Source organism: Eucyclogobius newberryi, unplaced genomic scaffold (assembly GCF_026437365.1).
Source record: "Eucyclogobius newberryi isolate DKJ021-1_F unplaced genomic scaffold, fEucNew1.0.hap1 SCAF_13, whole genome shotgun sequence".
NCBI classification, from domain to species: Eukaryota; Metazoa; Chordata; class Actinopteri; order Gobiiformes; family Gobiidae; genus Eucyclogobius; species Eucyclogobius newberryi.
In genome coordinates this window covers 19,899,659-19,917,027 of record NW_027315757.1, presented here as the reverse complement: position 1 = coordinate 19,917,027, position 17,369 = coordinate 19,899,659, and the positions used below count along the sequence as shown (strand labels likewise).

Below are 17,369 nucleotides of genomic sequence, written 5' to 3'. Positions count from 1 at the left end.
ACATAAACACTATTGCATATTCTTTTTTTACATGCATAAAGCAGAGTTGTATTCATTTGTTCTTATTACATATTATTTTAGCAGGATTATAAGGATTTTTGCAGAAAAGGTGTAAATTATGTGGAGTTTTGGGAGTCAATTTAGTTTTTCCTAATTATTTTGAGAGTTTTTAGTCCAGTTTAGGCCTAGAATAGAGTGATAGAACCCCAAACGTCCAATTTTGTCATCAGTTTATCTGTTTTAGGACGTTTTCTTCAACTTTATTCTCCGCTTTGTGCATCGCTGAGGTTTTTTAAAGAGTCTAAACTTGAGGTCTTTGTGGTCTTTTTCTGTGTAATTATTATGCAGTTTTCTTGAGAGTTTTCTTGCCGTGATCATTCCAGGTTCTGTGTAACTTTCTACGTCATGTTATAACGTGTACAAAACATGATCAAACAATTCTTAATATTCACAAATCTTCACATTTCTGATATTTTTGGCATTGAGAGTCATTTTATTGACCTGTTTTGCCCTTTAATGTTGTGTTAAATTGTCAGATTGCAGGTTTATAGTTCATATTGCTTTAAATAAATTAAACAAAAATGGGCACAAAGTCGTTGTTTCTCGTCTGTTTCATGCCTTTTTCATGCCTGTATCATGTCAGTTTATCACCTGTTTCACGTCTGTATCACGTCTGTTTCATGCCATTTTCACGCCTGTATCATGTCAGTTTTACGTCAGTTTCACGCCTGTTTCTCGTCAGTTTCTCGTCTGTTTGTCAGTTTCTCATCTGTTACACATCTGTTTTTTGTCTGTTTCTCATCTGTTTCTCATCTGTTTCTTGTCTGTTTCTCATCAGTTTCACGTTTGTTTCTCGTTTGTTTCTCATCTGTTTCTGGTTTGTTTCTTGTCTGTTTCTTGTCTGTTTCTCGTCTGTTTCTCGTCTGTTTCACGATTGTTTCACGCCTGTTTCTCGGTAGTTTTTTGTCTGTTTCTCATCTGTTTCTCATCTGTTTCTTGTCTGTTTCTCATCAGTTTCACGTTTGTTTCTCGTTTGTTTCTCATCTGTTTCTGGTTTGTTTCTTGTCTGTTTCTTGTCTGTTTCTCGTCTGTTTCTCGTCTGTTTCACGATTGTTTCACGCCTGTTTCTCGGTAGTTTTTTGTCTGTTTCTCATCTGTTTCACATCTGTTTTCATCTGTTTCACTTCTGTTTTACGTCTGTTTCTTGTCTGTTTCACGCCTGTTTTACGCCTGTTTCACGTCTGTTTCTTGCATGTTTCTCGTCTTTTTCTTGCATGTTTCCCGCCTGTTTCAAGTCTGTTTCTTGTCTCTTTCACTTCTGTTTCCTGTATGTTTCACGTCTTGATTGGCTGGACTCTTCCTCCGCAGAAGAGGCTGGTTCTGGTGCTGGAGCTGGAGCTGGCTTTTGGAGTTTCGCGATGGAGGCCAAAGGAAAGTACGACTTCAACGCCACCGACGAAGACGAGCTCGGCTTCAGGAAAGGAGACATACTGAAGGTCGGACTCACACGTGGGATTGTTGGCTAAAGAAAGCACGTTGTAGAAAAAGATTCAGTTATTAAATCTGTATTTGTTTTTAAGTAAAACACTCATCCGGGACCTCCTGATAAAGAGTATTTGGTTTGACTTGAAACTACCCTCTTTGTTTACTAGTTTTACATTTAGGTTTACTTTAATGAGGAATGGCTGAGCAGAACAAATTTACATTTAAAATCGTCACATTTCATCAAATTGTACTAAAAAAGGCCTACCGTAATTTCGTTGTTTTTTTTGTATATTACTTTTTTAAATAAACTTACTATTATACTTTTTTAGTCTTTACAATTATATTGTGACCTAAATAATCAAAATTGTATCGATTATCCTAATAATCTTGACATCCCTATTTAAGGCCTTCAGGAATTCTAATGTTAAAAATGTGACTGTAATTGTTCTTTTGTGCGGCTTTACAGCAGAGAGATTATTCTGCTCATGTGCGAGGAATCAAACTCGCCATCAAACTGCCGGCCAGTTGAAAAATTCCTGTGCAATTCCAGTTTCTTTTGCGGCTCTTCTGCACCCGGTCGTTTGGAGGCGATGTGAACCTTCATGCGTCGCGCTAACATGTCCATCCTGATGTGGTCAAATGCTTTCTGTGTCTGAAGTTGTCCTCGTTTCAGATCCTGAGTCGACAGGACGATTGGTTCAAGGCCGAGATGAACGGTCAGGAGGGATTCGTGCCTCAGAACTACATCGAGATGACCGTGCCCAGGTGCGGTAACCGAGCGCGGTAACCGAGCGCGGTAACCGATCGGTAACCGAGCACATTCAGGACAAGACAGAGGTTCTTTACTCGTTTAGTCGATGAAGTGGTCAATGGCCGATTGTTTTATTTGGATTGTAAGGATTTATAACGACTCGGGACGTCACAATATCAAATGTTAGTGTTGCGATTATTTTGAGGAAATATATCACAATTTAATGATTATTCGCGATTATTGAGACTGTGACCAGTGAAATCTATCATTTTCTTAGCGTTCCTTAAGTTCGTGAGCGGCTTTACACTATTTAACTTTCTCAAAAACAAACTAAAGTTAAAGTGCGTATGACAGGGTTGTAAGATTTTCTAACTTTGACTTTATTTGGTGTTTTTATACCTGTCGAACATATAAATTACAGTTTTACACCAATCGAGCAGGTATTTGTGGCAAAAATTTCTGTAGAAAAATCTGTAGAAAATGACAGGAAGTGACATCACACCAGGGACACTCATTCCAGACAAAGTCGCGCTCATATATTTTTGTTTGGCAAATAAAAACAATTGTGAAATTAGATGAGTTTTGGCCCAGTGTTTTCTTGGTAATTTCCTGTGATGTCAATTTGACTTCCTGCTTGTAATTACAAGCAGGAAGTCAAATTATAAACCTAAAAATGTTGCTATTCTATTATAAAAATGTTAGCTAATTTTTAAATATATTTATCTTACCTGCATTTTAGCTCAACGAGTCAAAAACAGCCAGATAAAATGTTTTGATGTACATTTAAATTGTAAAAAGACTTCATTTCGCTTCTAAAATTGTCACGATTATTATTTTTTGGTACTTACGATTATAATGTGACCTGAATCACTTAATTTCAAAAGTTATTCGATAACTGATGCGCGTAGGATAACTGATGCGCGTAGGAAACGCCGAGTTCAAGAATCGTCCCACTCACTGTATCACACTTCCTGTTCCTCGACCTCATCTCAAACAGACGGCAGCAGAGGCGACGTGTAAAGTTCACGTCCGATCTGCGTCTGACGATGATGATGTCACGTGTTATACCTATTTCTGATCTTATAATCCAATATATATACTTTTAAAAATGACTTTATTACACTATACTATACTTTTTTTTGTATTGTTTTATCAGACAGTTCTAAGGTTACACAACAGTCAATCACTGTCAAGTAATCTTTATTTATTTTATTTTAATACAATACAATGAATGACACACATTAATTGTTTTTTCTGTCGTTGCTGTTGAAGTTATTGTATCTTTATTTATACGTATACTTTTTGATCGAACTGTGTTTTTCTTCAAAAAAAAATAATAAAAGCTCTTTGACGTTTTTCAAATGTATTTATTTTATTTTAATTGATTTATTTTATTTATTATTTTGCATCTAAAGACACCGCTATTTGACATTTTTAAAGTGTTTAATTTAATTTAATTTGATTTATGCTATTTATTTATTTCATTTATTTATATTAATTTAGCATTTAAAGACACCGCTCTTTGACGTTTGACTTTTGCGATGGCAGGTGGTTCCAGGAGAGTGCAAATCGCAGCAGAGCCGAGGAGCTGCTCCGAAACAGGGAAGTGGGAGAGTTTGTGATCCGCGGTTGCCAGAGTTCACCGGGAGAGTTCTCCATCTCCGTCAAGTGAGTCCAGCCTTAAAGAAACATGTATGGAACAGGTTTTTTATTTTGTTTATTATTATTTTTTGATTCATGTTTTTTTGAAATCTTTTTAACTTTTTTTTTTTTTTAATTATTATTATTTGGATTTATTGTATTGATTTAATTCATTATTACTTTTTAATTTAATTATTTTTTAATGTTTTTTACTTATGTATTTTTACTTTTTTGAAATTTATTTTTATTTTTTATTTGTATTTATTGTATTTATTTTAAAATGTTTTTTTCATCAATCAAAAAACAAGTCTAAAAACAGTCCAAACGAGTCCAGAGTCAGTTAAATTTTGTCCTTTTCCAAAACAAATTCGAATGTTATTTTCTCCATTTGTCTAATTCCTGTCGTTATGTCAGTCCAGTCCTTGGTCGTCGAGGGTTTTGCGTCATCCATTTCTTTGCTATGGCTGTTTTTCCCGCTGCCAAAAGCACAATCCAAAGGTCCAAATGCACTGTGTCCACGGCAGGAGATTCTAGGCCCAAGTACATGGTTCCAAAATCGAGTGGTATAGAAATGTTAAAAACTTTTCTGCAGTTTATCCTTAACTTCAGTCCAAAACTTCCGAACAACAGGACATTTTTCAGAAGACACGGGACAGTTTAAAGTCCTTTGCCTGCTTGTTCTACAGTACGTGCAGTATCTCTCTATACAGGTACTGCATCTTTACGTTTTTAAATACTCATACTTTGCTGGCATCATTTTTGACTCTAAGGAATGAGATTATTGGCTTTTTGTAATGAAATAGTGAGATAAACAGTGGCTTGTTTGATGGAGCGACATATGTTGCGGTGGCGTGCACATTTCTTTTGCGTAGACCAGTGTGTATTCTTGTGTTGACAGTATTCAGAGGTTAGAACCAGGATGTGCAAAAGTAAAAGTATTTAAAAAAAAAAAGTTCATTCATCCGTTTAGAGGAAATATGGAAAGTAAAAGTGCATGTGCAAGCAATTTTTGTGTTTGAGGAAGTGCTAAGTCTGCTGCAGAAGACCCTATTATACAGGATTAGTCTCTTGCTTCAGTCTCTTGCTTCAGTCTCTTGCTTTAGTCTCTTGCTTTAGTCTCTTGCTTTAGTCTCTTGCTTTACTCTCTTGCTTTAGTCTCTTGCTTTAGTCTCTTGCTTTAGTCTCTTGCTTTACTCTCTCGCTTTAGTCTCTTGCTTTAGTCTCTTGCTTTAGTCTCTTGCTTTAGTCTCTTGCTTTAGTCTCTTGCTTTAGTCTCTTGCTTTAGTCTCTTGCTTTAGTTTCTTGCTTGCTTTAGTCTCTTGCTTTACTCTCTCGCTTTAGTCTCTTACTTTAGTCTCTTGCTTGCTTTAGTCTCTTGCTTTAGTCTCTTGCCTTCGTCTCTTGCCTTCGTCTCTTGCTTCAGTCTCTTGCTTTAGTCTCTTGCTTTAGTCTCTTGCTTTAGTCTCTTGCTTTAGTCTCTTGCTTTAGTCTCTTGCTTGCTTTAGTCTCTTGCTTTACTCTCTCGCTTTAGTCTCTTGCTTTAGTCTCTTGCTTTAGTCTCTTGCTTGCTTTAGTCTCTTGCTTTAGTCTCTTGCTTTAGTCTCTTGCTTTAGTCTCTTGCTTTAGTTTCTTGCTTGCTTTAGTCTCTTGCTTTACTCTCTCGCTTTAGTCTCTTGCTTTAGTCTCTTGCTTTAGTCTCTTACTTTAGTCTCTTGCTTGCTTTAGTCTCTTGCTTTACTCTCTCGCTTTAGTCTCTCGCTTTAGTCTCTTGCTTTAGTCTCTTGCTTTAGTCTCTTGCTTTAGTCTCTTGCTTGCTTTAGTCTCTTGCTTTAGTCTCTTGCTTTAGTCTCTTACTTTAGTCTCTTGCTTGCTTTAGTCTCTTGCTTTACTCTCTCGCTTTAGTCTCTCGCTTTAGTCTCTTGCTTTAGTCTCTTGCTTTAGTCTCTTGCTTTAGTCTCTTGCTTGCTTTAGTCTCTTGCTTTAGTCTCTTACTTTAGTCTCTTGCTTGCTTTAGTCTCTTGCTTTAGTCTCTTGCTTTAGTCTCTTGCTTTAGTCTCTTGCTTGCTTTAGTCTCTTGCTTTAGTCTCTTGCTTTAGTCTCTTGCTTTAGTCTCTTGCTTTAGTTTCTTGCTTGCTTTAGTCTCTTGCTTTACTCTCTCGCTTTAGTCTCTTGCTTTAGTCTCTTGCTTTAGTCTCTTACTTTAGTCTCTTGCTTGCTTTAGTCTCTTGCTTTACTCTCTCGCTTTAGTCTCTTGCTTTAGTCTCTTGCTTTAGTCTCTCGCTTTAGTCTCTTGCTTTAGTCTCTTGCTTTAGTCTCTTGCTTTAGTCTCTTGCTTGCTTTAGTCTCTTGCTTTAGTCTCTTGCTTTAGTCTCTTACTTTAGTCTCTTGCTTGCTTTAGTCTCTTACTTTAGTCTCTTGCTTGCTTTAGTCTCTTACTTTAGTCTCTTGCTTGCTTTAGTCTCTTGCTTTAGTCTCTTGCTTGCTTTACTCTCTCGCTTTAGTCTCTTGCTTTAGTCTCTTGCTTTAGTCTCTTGCTTTAGTCTCTTGCTTGCTTTAGTCTCTTGCTTGCTTTAGTCTCTTACTTTAGTCTCTTGCTTGCTTTAGTCTCTTGCTTTACTCTCTTGCTTTACTCTCTTGCTTTACTCTCTCGCTTTAGTCTCTTGCTTTAGTCTCTTGCTTTAGTCTCTTACTTTCTTGCTTGCTTTAGTCTCTTGCTTGCTTTAAAGTAAGAGACTAAAGCAAGCAAGAGAGACTAAAGCAAGAGACTAAAGCAAGAGACTAAAGCAAGCAAGAGACTAAAGCAAGAGACTAAAGCAAGAGACTAAAGCAAGAGACTAAAGCAAGAGACTAAAGCAAGAGACGAAAGCAAGAGACGAAAGCAAGAGACGAAAGCAAGAGACGAAAGCAAGAGACGAAAGCAAGAGACTAAAGCAAGAGACTAAAGCAAGAGACTAAAGCAAGAGACTAAAGCAAGAGACTAAAGCAAGAGACTAAAGCAAGAGACGAAAGCAAGAGACTAAAGCAAGAGACTAAAGCAAGAGACGAAAGCAAGAGACGAAAGCAAGAGACGAAAGCAAGAGACGAAAGCAAGAGACGAAAGCAAGAGACGAAAGCAAGAGACGAAAGCAAGAGACTAAAGCAAGAGACTAAAGCAAGAGACTAAAGCAAGAGACTAAAGCAAGAGACTAAAGCAAGAGACTAAAGCAAGAGACTAAACCAAGCAAGAGACTAAACCAAGCAAGAGACTAAACCAAGCAAGAGACTAAACCAAGCAAGAGACTAAACCAAGCAAGAGACTAAAGCAAGAGACTAAAGCAAGAGACTAAAGCAAGAGACTAAAGCAAGAGACTAAAGCAAGAGACTAAAGCAAGCAAGAGACTAAAGTAAGAGACTAAAGCAAGAGACTAAAGTAAGAGAGACTAAAGTAAGAGAGACTAAAGTAAGAGAGACTAAAGTAAGAGAGACTAAAGCAAGAGACTAAAGCAAGAGACTAAAGCAAGAGACTAAAGCAAGAGACTAAAGCAAGCAAGAGACTAAAGCAAGCAAGAGACTAAAGCAAGCAAGAGACTAAAGCAAGCAAGAGACTAAAGCAAGCAAGAGACTAAAGCAAGAGACTAAAGCAAGAGACTAAAGCAAGCAAGAGACTAAAGTAAGAGACTAAAGCAAGCAAGAGACTAAAGTAAGAGAGACTAAAGCAAGAGACTAAAGCAAGCAATAGAGACTAAAGCGAGAGAGTAAAGCAAGCAAGATACTAGTTTTGTCCTTTTTTGTCTCCGGTTTAGTCCTGTTTAGTCTTACTTTAGACCTGGTTTAGATCTTGGCTTAATACTGTTTTAGTCCTGCTTTCTTTCTTTGGTCCTGTATTAGTTGCTTAAATGTTGAGGTTTAAGTATTAGTCAAATGTGAAATGTGTTCTAAAATCACCCACAAAAGAGAACAAACTTAACGTTATGAATCACATTTGAAAAACTGCACGGACAATATACAACAATATTCATCTTTTCAGAACGACATTCACAACATTCTTCCACATATTTCCCTCTAAACTCAGAAGAATCTTTGTCGTCACTTTAAATGACGTTGAAGCTTTAAAGTCGCACAGTGTAACTTTATAACTTGTGAAGGGAAGAACTGTCTTTATTAAATGTATTTTTTCATGTTTTTTCACTTTGGATCGCAGCGTTTACACTTCTCATACTTTTAACTTCCCATTGAAAGTCGAGATAAATGTGTCGTTTTTGTGCCTTTTGCCATTTACGCCACGTGACGTTTGCGTGTTCTTTGTTAAAAATACTAAACAGTGAGAAATAAATCTAAAACTATGTGAGACGTGCACGTCGAGTTGTATTTTATTGGAGGAATAACATTGATAACGAATAACAACAACATTAAAACTAAAAATTGAAAAGTAAAAAAGGGCGTCCGATCAAGTAGAAAATACTGTGGATGTTGTTTTGAAGATGTGCCAAATTTTAATATTGAATTTATCATTTTATTGTGGAGATGTTTATAAAAAAATATTCAAATGAGGATGTTTAAAGATATTCTGCACTTTTGTGATTTTTTTACTGGCAAAATTTTCACTGTCCATCCTAAATTGTTATTATTATTATTATTATTATTATTATTATTATTATTATTATAATATTAAAAGATTAAGATTTTTTGAGTATTTGGCCTCAAACTGCAATAATATCGTGAATATTAATTTGAATATGTGCAAAAATGTCATATCGAGTATATTGTTTATGGAAAAAACAAATGCTACAAAAAGAGCAGATTCAAAATAAAAATAAAAAACCAAGATGTTGCAAAACTTTAAATAATTTTCTGCATGTTTGTGATAAATTTTACAGACATTTCATAGTATTATTATTATTTTTTTTTTTTTACTATGTTACAAAATGTATCGAGTGTATCGTTTATGGTTTTAAAAAAAAATTATACAAAAGAACAGATTAAAATGAAATTAAAAAACAGTATGTTTTTTATTTTTGTTATTAATTTGACAGACATTTAATAATTTTTTTTGACTGTGCAAAAATGTCATATCAAGTGTATCGTTTATGGGCAAAAATGCTAAAAAAAAAAAGAAAAAAGAGCAGATTAAAAATTTTAATTAAAAATCAATATGTTACAAAATGTTCAAATAATTTTCGGCATTTTTGTGATTAATTTTACAGACATTTCTTTCTTTTTTTTACTATGTGCAAAAATGTAATATCGAGTGTATCATTTATGGTAAATGAAAAGGCTACAAATAGAGCAGATTAAAAATAAAAATGAAAAACAAGTTGCAAAATTTTCTAATAATTTTACTGCAATTGTGTGATTAATTTGACAGATATTTCACATTTCACACCTAACACATTTAAAGACGTGTTTGACATTTCTGCTGAATGTACATGACATCGTCTGAATATCAAGGCATTTTTTACCTAATAAAACACTCAAATATAAGACGCATAAGTCCAAACCTAAACTGTGTAAGCTGTGGAGCGACACAGGCGCAGCGGGAGTCAAGTTTCGTAGTGTGTCTTTAAATCCGTGACCGTGGGCTGCGTAAGACGTGATTGAGCGCGTCGCTTGTTCTGCCGTCGCTGCAGTTCTTCTCGCTCGCGCTGCAGTTCTCGCTCGCGCTCCACTTTTGTGCCGCTCGAGTTCCGGCTTTGCACGTTTGCAGCTCGTACCACAGTGTGTGTGACTCATATCACACTGGAGCAAACTGCACACACACTCACACACTAACACACTAAACACACACACACACACACACACACACACACTAAACACACACACACACACACACTAAACACACACACACACACTATACACACACACACACACACACACACACACACACACACACTAAACACACACACACACACTAACACACTAAACACACACACACACACTAAACACACATACACACACACACACACTAAACACACACACACACACACACACACATATACATACATACATACACGCGCACGCATACACACACACACACACACACACACACACACACACACACACACTAAACACTCACACACACACACACATATATATATATATATATACATACATACACGCACACACATATACATACGCACGCATACATACACACACACACACACACTAAACATACACACACTAAACACACACACACATACATATACATACACACACACACATACATACATACACGCACACACATACATACGCACGCATACATATACACACACACGCATACACACACACACACACACACACACGCACACGCACACGCACACGCACGCACACAGACTTACACTCATTTCCTCCTCACCTTAACCACTGTCACTACTTGCCCAACTGAGAAGGCGGTACTCTGTCAGTAACTGTGAGTAGTAGTAGCAGTAGCAGTAGTGGTAGTAGCAGTATAAGTAGCAGTAGTAGCAGTATAAGTAGCAGTAGCGGTAGTAGCAGTATAAGTAGCAGTAGTTGTAGAAGTATTAGTAGCAGTAGCACAGTCTGCAAAAATGTCCCTGTGAAAGGTTCTCGTGTTTTTCTAATTATGAAGTCGTTTAGGGAAATAGTCCCTTTGGTAAATAATGATCACACCTTTAGAAAATATGACAATTGAAAGTTCAAAATTACAGGAAGTAGAGCTGAGTTTAACTGTGATGTCATCAAAAAGCACCATTACTTACACCTTTTTATGACTTTATTTAACAAAATAAACGTGTTGTCAGGTGAAATTATTTATCAAATCATAACTATTGTATGATTTGAATGGATTTTGGTTACAATCCAGTTGCTAGGTAACAGCTGTAGTATATATGTAGCATATATGTCATATTTGTTGGACATGTCCAACCAGGAAGTGACATTATAAACGTCACCAAAAGTGCCAAGTTGGAGAAAAACAGGTCAAATGTTTGGTCAAATCTGAAACATAATCATGTTCTGTTTGTTTTACTGTAAAGTGCTGTTTAATGTGTCACATGGACTTTAAAGACATCATTTTTTTTATATGTTTTAATTTTTTAATACATCTTTTGTTGGCTTGACATGGTCTGAATATTGTTCAAAAAATTTTATATTATTTTCGGTCAAAATCACTCAGCTCTAAGGTTCTTTATTTAAAATTGTTATTATTATTATATATTTTTTTACATAATGAATAAACACGGAACAATACAGAAAAATCACAATAAGAAGACGTAAAGTTCAGCCGTCGGATGGTTTATGGAAATCATAATGTGGGAATCCAATCGCTTAAAAATGGTCCATATAAAATAAATTAACTGAGATAATTTGTTTCGTCAGATTTTGAATTTTTAAAGCAGGAAAATATCTCACTTAGAATTTTTTTGATTTGGAATTTCCGTCGCTGAGTCTTGCGGTCGCTTTCAGTGTTTTTCTCTGTGTAAAAATTCTAAATAAAAAAATCACAGTAAATTCCGCATTAACAATCGAGTGAGTGGATCCTGGCGTCTTAAAAACAAAAAAACACTGCAGCTTCATCTGGACATAAATTAATTTTAAAATACTCAAATTCTCTGGCATTTTGTGTCTTAAACAACAAACTGAATAATTTCTGGTTTAATCAATTTGTAAAATAATTGTTTCTATCAATTTCAATCCAAATAGTATAAGCAGTGTGTGGAAACGTTCCATAGTGCAGTCGGCCAGCAGAGGGCAGTGCAGGGAGGCAAACGGCACGCTAAAGGCACAAAACAGTCAAATACATACTGCAAATACTAATACACTGTATTCTACTACTACTACCACTTATACTTAATATTACTACTACTGCTGCTACTACGATTGCTACTACTGCTACTACTACTACTCCTTGTGCTTATTACTACCTCTACCACTTAAACACACACTAATTGTTATTACTACTATTACCCTTTTACTAATACCTATACCAGAGTTGGGTAGTATGCAGTTACATTGTATTCTACTGCTGCTACTACCACTTATATTTACTACTACTACTACAACTACTACTACTACTACTACTACCACCACTTATGCTTATTGTTATTGTTACTATTACTATTACTACAACTACTAATACCAATACCAATAGCAGAGTTGGGTAGTTACATTTACTTATTGTAGGTACTTTCTGACGCTACACTTTTACTCCAAACTTGAGGAATGTTTTTTTTTTTAATTGAAGTAATTGTACTCTTAGTGTTGTCAAAAGTATGGAGTATAGATACATACGTAGATAGATGGATAAATATTCCAGTTGGCTCTGTCATGTCTTCTGAAGTAATCGTACGCATGTTTAAACAGATGAAGGTGTGTTCTTCAGAAACGTTATAATTATAGTTCTGTGTAAATACTTTTGCTCGTTAATGAAGACAAATGTAGATTGTTTTTACTCGTACCGACGCTCGCCGAAACACGGTAAAAACAACCTACTTTAGTCTTCACGGACAAACAAGCAAAAGTGGATAAAATGAGAAAACGTGATGGCTTTATTTCATTCAAGGGCAGTTGTGTTTAGCTGTGCACTCTTCTTCTTCTCTTTTAAAGTGCATTTTGACGTATTTTTTTTGTTTTTGTGACTTTAAGGCGTCTTTTCCTGTCGGCTTTTAAACCTCTTATGAATGAAATAAACACGACAAAAAAACTCACCTCGCCTAATTAGACGGGTAATCCCTTAAACGCCGAGCTTTAACAGAAAGAAAGCACGATGAACGCTCCAATATAAGATAAAAAAAACCACAGACTGAGCCTTTAAGTGACTATGTGCAGACGGGTGTTTCACGGCCTCAAGTGCACGTTTGATCGCGCTGTTTTTTTTTCCTTTTCACCTGTTTAATCACGTCTGAAACGAACAGGAAGTCATTTTATGTGTGTTTTTTGTCCCCGCCCCCAGGCACGAGAACGACGTCCAACATTTCAAAGTGATGCGGGACTGCAAGGGCCAGTACTTCCTGTGGTCAGAGAAGTTCACCTCCTTGAACAAACTGGTGGAGTTCTACAAGAGCGCCAGCATCTCCAAGACTAGAGAGATCTACCTCAACGACGGGACGACGGGGACGCGCAGCCCCTCCTCCGCCGCCGCTCAGCAGGTCATTGTCACTGTCGCGGTCATTGTCACTGTCGCGGTCATTGTCACTGTCGCGGTCATTGTCACTGTTGCGGTCACTGTCGCGGTCACTGTTGCGGTCACTGTCGCGGTCATTGTCACTGTCGCGGTCATTGTCACTGTTGCGGTCACTGTCGCGGTCATTGTCACTGTCGCGGTCATTGTCACTGTCGCGGTCATTGTCACTGTCGCGGTCATTGTCACTGTCGCGGTCATTGTCACTGTCGCGGTCATTGTCACTGTCGCGGTCATTGTCACTGTTGCGGTCACTGTCGCGGTCACTGTTGCGGTCACTGTCGCGGTCATTGTCACTGTCGCGGTCATTGTCACTGTTGCGGTCACTGTCGCGGTCATTGTCACTGTCGCGGTCATTGTCACTGTCGCGGTCATTGTCACTGTTGCGGTCGCTGTCCCTGTCGCGGTCACGATCCCAAAGCAGGACGTCCGCCAAAAAATGAGATTCTCGACTGTCACGTTAACAATATTCAGCCTTTAAACGTGTTAATTGAGGTCTAATTATCAGAGAAATGTGAACTACACAAAAATGCAAAAATATGACCTTATACACTCTTTTTATAGACTTTGTACTCGTTTTTTTTTTTTTTTTACTATAAACGAGATTTTTTGGTAATATTTATGATATTATTACAGTATGAGACCCACTACTCAAAAAAAAATCTTAATATTTTAATTTAAGTTTTTTAATCATTTAGGTTGGACAGTGAATATTTAGCCAGCAGAAAAGTAAATTACAACATGTACATAACTTAAAAACATGAACTTATTAATTGACACTGATTTTATGTCAACAGTATTTTAACCCAAACATATTTACAATACTATTTTGCAATTTTATTTATTTATTTATTTTTATTCTGAAATGACAAATACCTTCTGATTTTGATTCTGACAAAATTATGTCTTATTTAGTAAAAAAGTCTTGTAAACAGTTTGTTTGTAGAAGTAACGACTCGCTTCATTGTTCGGACTTTGATTTGTTTGTAACGAATTTGAAACTTTAGATTTACGTCAATCGGATTTCACTCTAAATTGCCATAGAAACTAAAACGTAAACAGAAGAAAACACTCGATAAACTCTTGAGACAGAGACCTGGGACATTTATTACATTTACTAGTTTATAACACGATTGTTACATTTATTAAACGTTTATTACACCTATTACATGTTTATTACACTTTTATTACATGCTCATTACACATTTATTTATTACACGTTTAGTACACATCTGTTGCACATTTTACATGTTTATTTATTATACCTTAAGTACACATCTATTACATCGTTTTATACGTTTATTGTACATTTATTACACGTTTATTTCACGTTTATTTATTACATGTTATATTACATCTATTACATGTTTATTACACGTTTACTACACGTTTGTTACACTTTATCACATGTTTATTGCACATTTATTATAAGTTACACGTTTCCTTCGATGTGTTTATGCTCCGTTGTTTCTCGCTCGCAGGTTAAAAGAGGAAGTCTTCCAGAGAGAGGAAACTCTCCAAGTCCCACCTCCACGGCCCCTCGGAGAGCGTCGGACCAGCCTCACAGTCACATGGTACAACTCTGCTGTAGTTTAGAAACACAGGAGTTCATTGGTCTCAGCTGAACATTGAAAACACAGGAACAAAACTAAAAAAAAAAATTGTTACATGCGGAAGAAAGCTTATATTAAAGGCGGTATGGACGATTTTTCGGCGATTTGAGAACGCAGGCGGAAGTGCGCATGCGCACTCCCCCGTGCGGACTGATACAACACACACGTGCGTTTGTTTATTAGCGCAACGGAGCGCATCGCTCGTCTCCCGTATATTTCTGTCCACTTCTGCGTCAGCTCGAGCTGTCTTTCTCCGTCTTCATTTTGCCCCGTACACTGAGGGAACTATATTATGATAGATTCATGCGCTTAAGCACGCGGAAACGTGGGACGAGCCTGACGCGGCTGCAGGTGAGCGATAGGAGAGTTTTATGATTGATACGTGGCAGGACAAATGATTTATCCACGCCACGAGGAAATATGATAAAAAATTTGCTGAAAAAAATCTTCCATACCACCTTTAAGTGTACTAAACATGTGTACTCAAGTAAAAGTACTGGTAATGTACTCTATTACAAGTACAAGTACTGTTGCCACTATTTAACTCGACTGAAAGTTACAAAGTACGTGTGAAAAGTAATTTCTACCGGTATTTACTTTTGAACCTTTTTTTAATAACAATACAAATTTAGATTTTTTAAGATTAATGAATCAATTTGCATATTCTCTGAGCTCTGGCCAATCAGAGCGGGCGATGCAGTGTGACATGTGCTCTTCTCAGTTCTCGTTATGAGTTTGAATGTAACTAATAATTCCAATTACATGGTTAGAATCATTCTACTTAGTTTCAAGTACAAGTACACATCTACTCATAAAAGTATTTGTAATGAGATAGTCTCTGCAGTTGTATTGGTTAATATTGTTTGTGTGTTTTTGTTGTTTGTTTGTTTGTTTGCTTGTTTGTGTGTTTGTCTGTGTGTTTGGAGGTGGGGCGTCCTGGTCTGGAGGAGCGCGCTCACACAATCGGACACACAGCTCGCAGTCACAGCCCCATGAGTGCAGCTCTGCCCCGACGACCGTCTGAACCTCTGCCTCAGGTACACAACCACACACAACCACACACATACAACACAAACAACCATACACACACAACCACACACAACACACACGAACACACACATACAACACAAACAACCATACACACACAACCACACACAACACACACAAACACACACAACACATAAAACCACACAAACAACACAACACACAACCACACACACATACAACACAAACAACCATACACACAACCATACACAACCACACACAACACACACAACCACACACACAACCACACACACGACCACACATGAACACACACAACACACAAAACCACACATACAACACAACACACAACCACACACAAACACACACAACACACACAACCACACACAACACACACAACCACACATACAACACAACACACAACCACACACAACTACACACAACACACACAACCACACACGACCACACACAACACACACCCACACATACAACACAACCACACACAACCAACACATACAACACAACACACAACCACACACAACCACACATTACACACAACCACAAGGAAACAACACACAACCACACACATACAACCTCACACACAGCCACACAACAGCACATACAACACACACAACCACACACAACCAAACATACAACACACGTCCCTTTGTGAACGTTTGCTCGACTGAAACACTTGAACTATTTGTACGCAGTTATTATAATACTATATTCAACACTTTATTACATTATTATACTCAACACTATTACATTATTATACTCAACACTTTATTACATTATTATACTCAACACTATTACATTATTATACTCAACACTTTATTACATTATTATACTCAACACTATTACATTATTATACTCAACACTTTATTACATTATTATACTCAACACTTTATTACATTATTATACTCAACACTTTATTATATTATTATACTCAACACTTTATTATATTATTATACTCAACACTTTATTACATTCTTATATTCAACACCTTATTACATTATTATACTCAACACTTTATTACATTATTATACTCAACACTATTACATTATTATACTCAACACTTTATTACATTATTATACTCAACACTTTATTACATTATTATACTCAACACTATTACATTATTATACTCAACACTTTATTACATTATTATACTCAACACTTTATTACATTATTATACTCAACACTATTACATTATTATACTCAACACTTTATTACATTATTATACTCAACACTTTATTATATTATTATACTCAACACTTTATTACATTATTATACTCAACACTTTATTACATTATTATACTCAACACTTTATTATATTATTATACTCAACACTTTATTACATTCTTATATTCAACACCTTATTACATTATTATACTCAACACTTTATTACATTATTATACTCAACGCTTGGACTCAGTACGCTTTTATTGTTTTAACCGTTGCTTTAGGACCGCCTCCCTCAGCGGGCGTCGGCGCCGCAGGTCAGGGCCCTGTACGACTTCACCGCCGAAGAGGACGACGAGCTGGAGTTCAGAGCCGGAGACGTCATCGAGGTTCTGGACCGCAGCGACCCCTCCTGGTGGAAGGGGAGACTGCGGGGCAAAAGCGGCCTGTTCCCCGCCAACTACACGGAGCAGCTGTGACGGAGGCCTCGAACGCACCATCGGGGGGCCTCGAACGGACCATCGGGGGGCCTCGAACGCACCATCGGGGGGCCTCGAACGGACCATCGGGGGGCCTCGAA

At 36.9% G+C, this 17,369-nt stretch overlaps 2 protein-coding genes across 2 annotated transcripts in view; both read left to right on the top strand.

The window, feature by feature from the left end:
- The window catches only part of fam83fa (family with sequence similarity 83 member Fa), a 96,596-nt gene that overhangs the window by 43,343 nt on the left and 35,884 nt on the right, over positions 1-17,369 (top strand). The window lies entirely within an intron of this gene.
- On the top strand, positions 1,373-17,274 carry grap2a (GRB2 related adaptor protein 2a). Its single transcript, XM_072442152.1, has 7 exons — positions 1,373-1,496; positions 2,159-2,250; positions 3,785-3,904; positions 12,765-12,960; positions 14,474-14,566; positions 15,532-15,642; positions 17,074-17,274. The coding sequence occupies exons 1-7, from the start codon at positions 1,419-1,421 to the stop codon at positions 17,266-17,268; spliced, it is 885 nt and encodes a 294-aa protein (XP_072298253.1). The 5' UTR covers positions 1,373-1,418; the 3' UTR covers positions 17,269-17,274.

Coding starts and splice junctions, on each gene's coding strand:
- grap2a (XM_072442152.1), top strand. CDS start 1,419: ATGGAGGCCAAAGGAAAGTACGACTTCAACGCCACCGACGAAGACGAG. Junction 1,497..2,158: donor GGAAAGGAGACATACTGAAG/GTCGGACTCACA, acceptor TCCTCGTTTCAG/ATCCTGAGTCGACAGGACGA. Junction 2,251..3,784: donor ATCGAGATGACCGTGCCCAG/GTGCGGTAACCG, acceptor TTGCGATGGCAG/GTGGTTCCAGGAGAGTGCAA.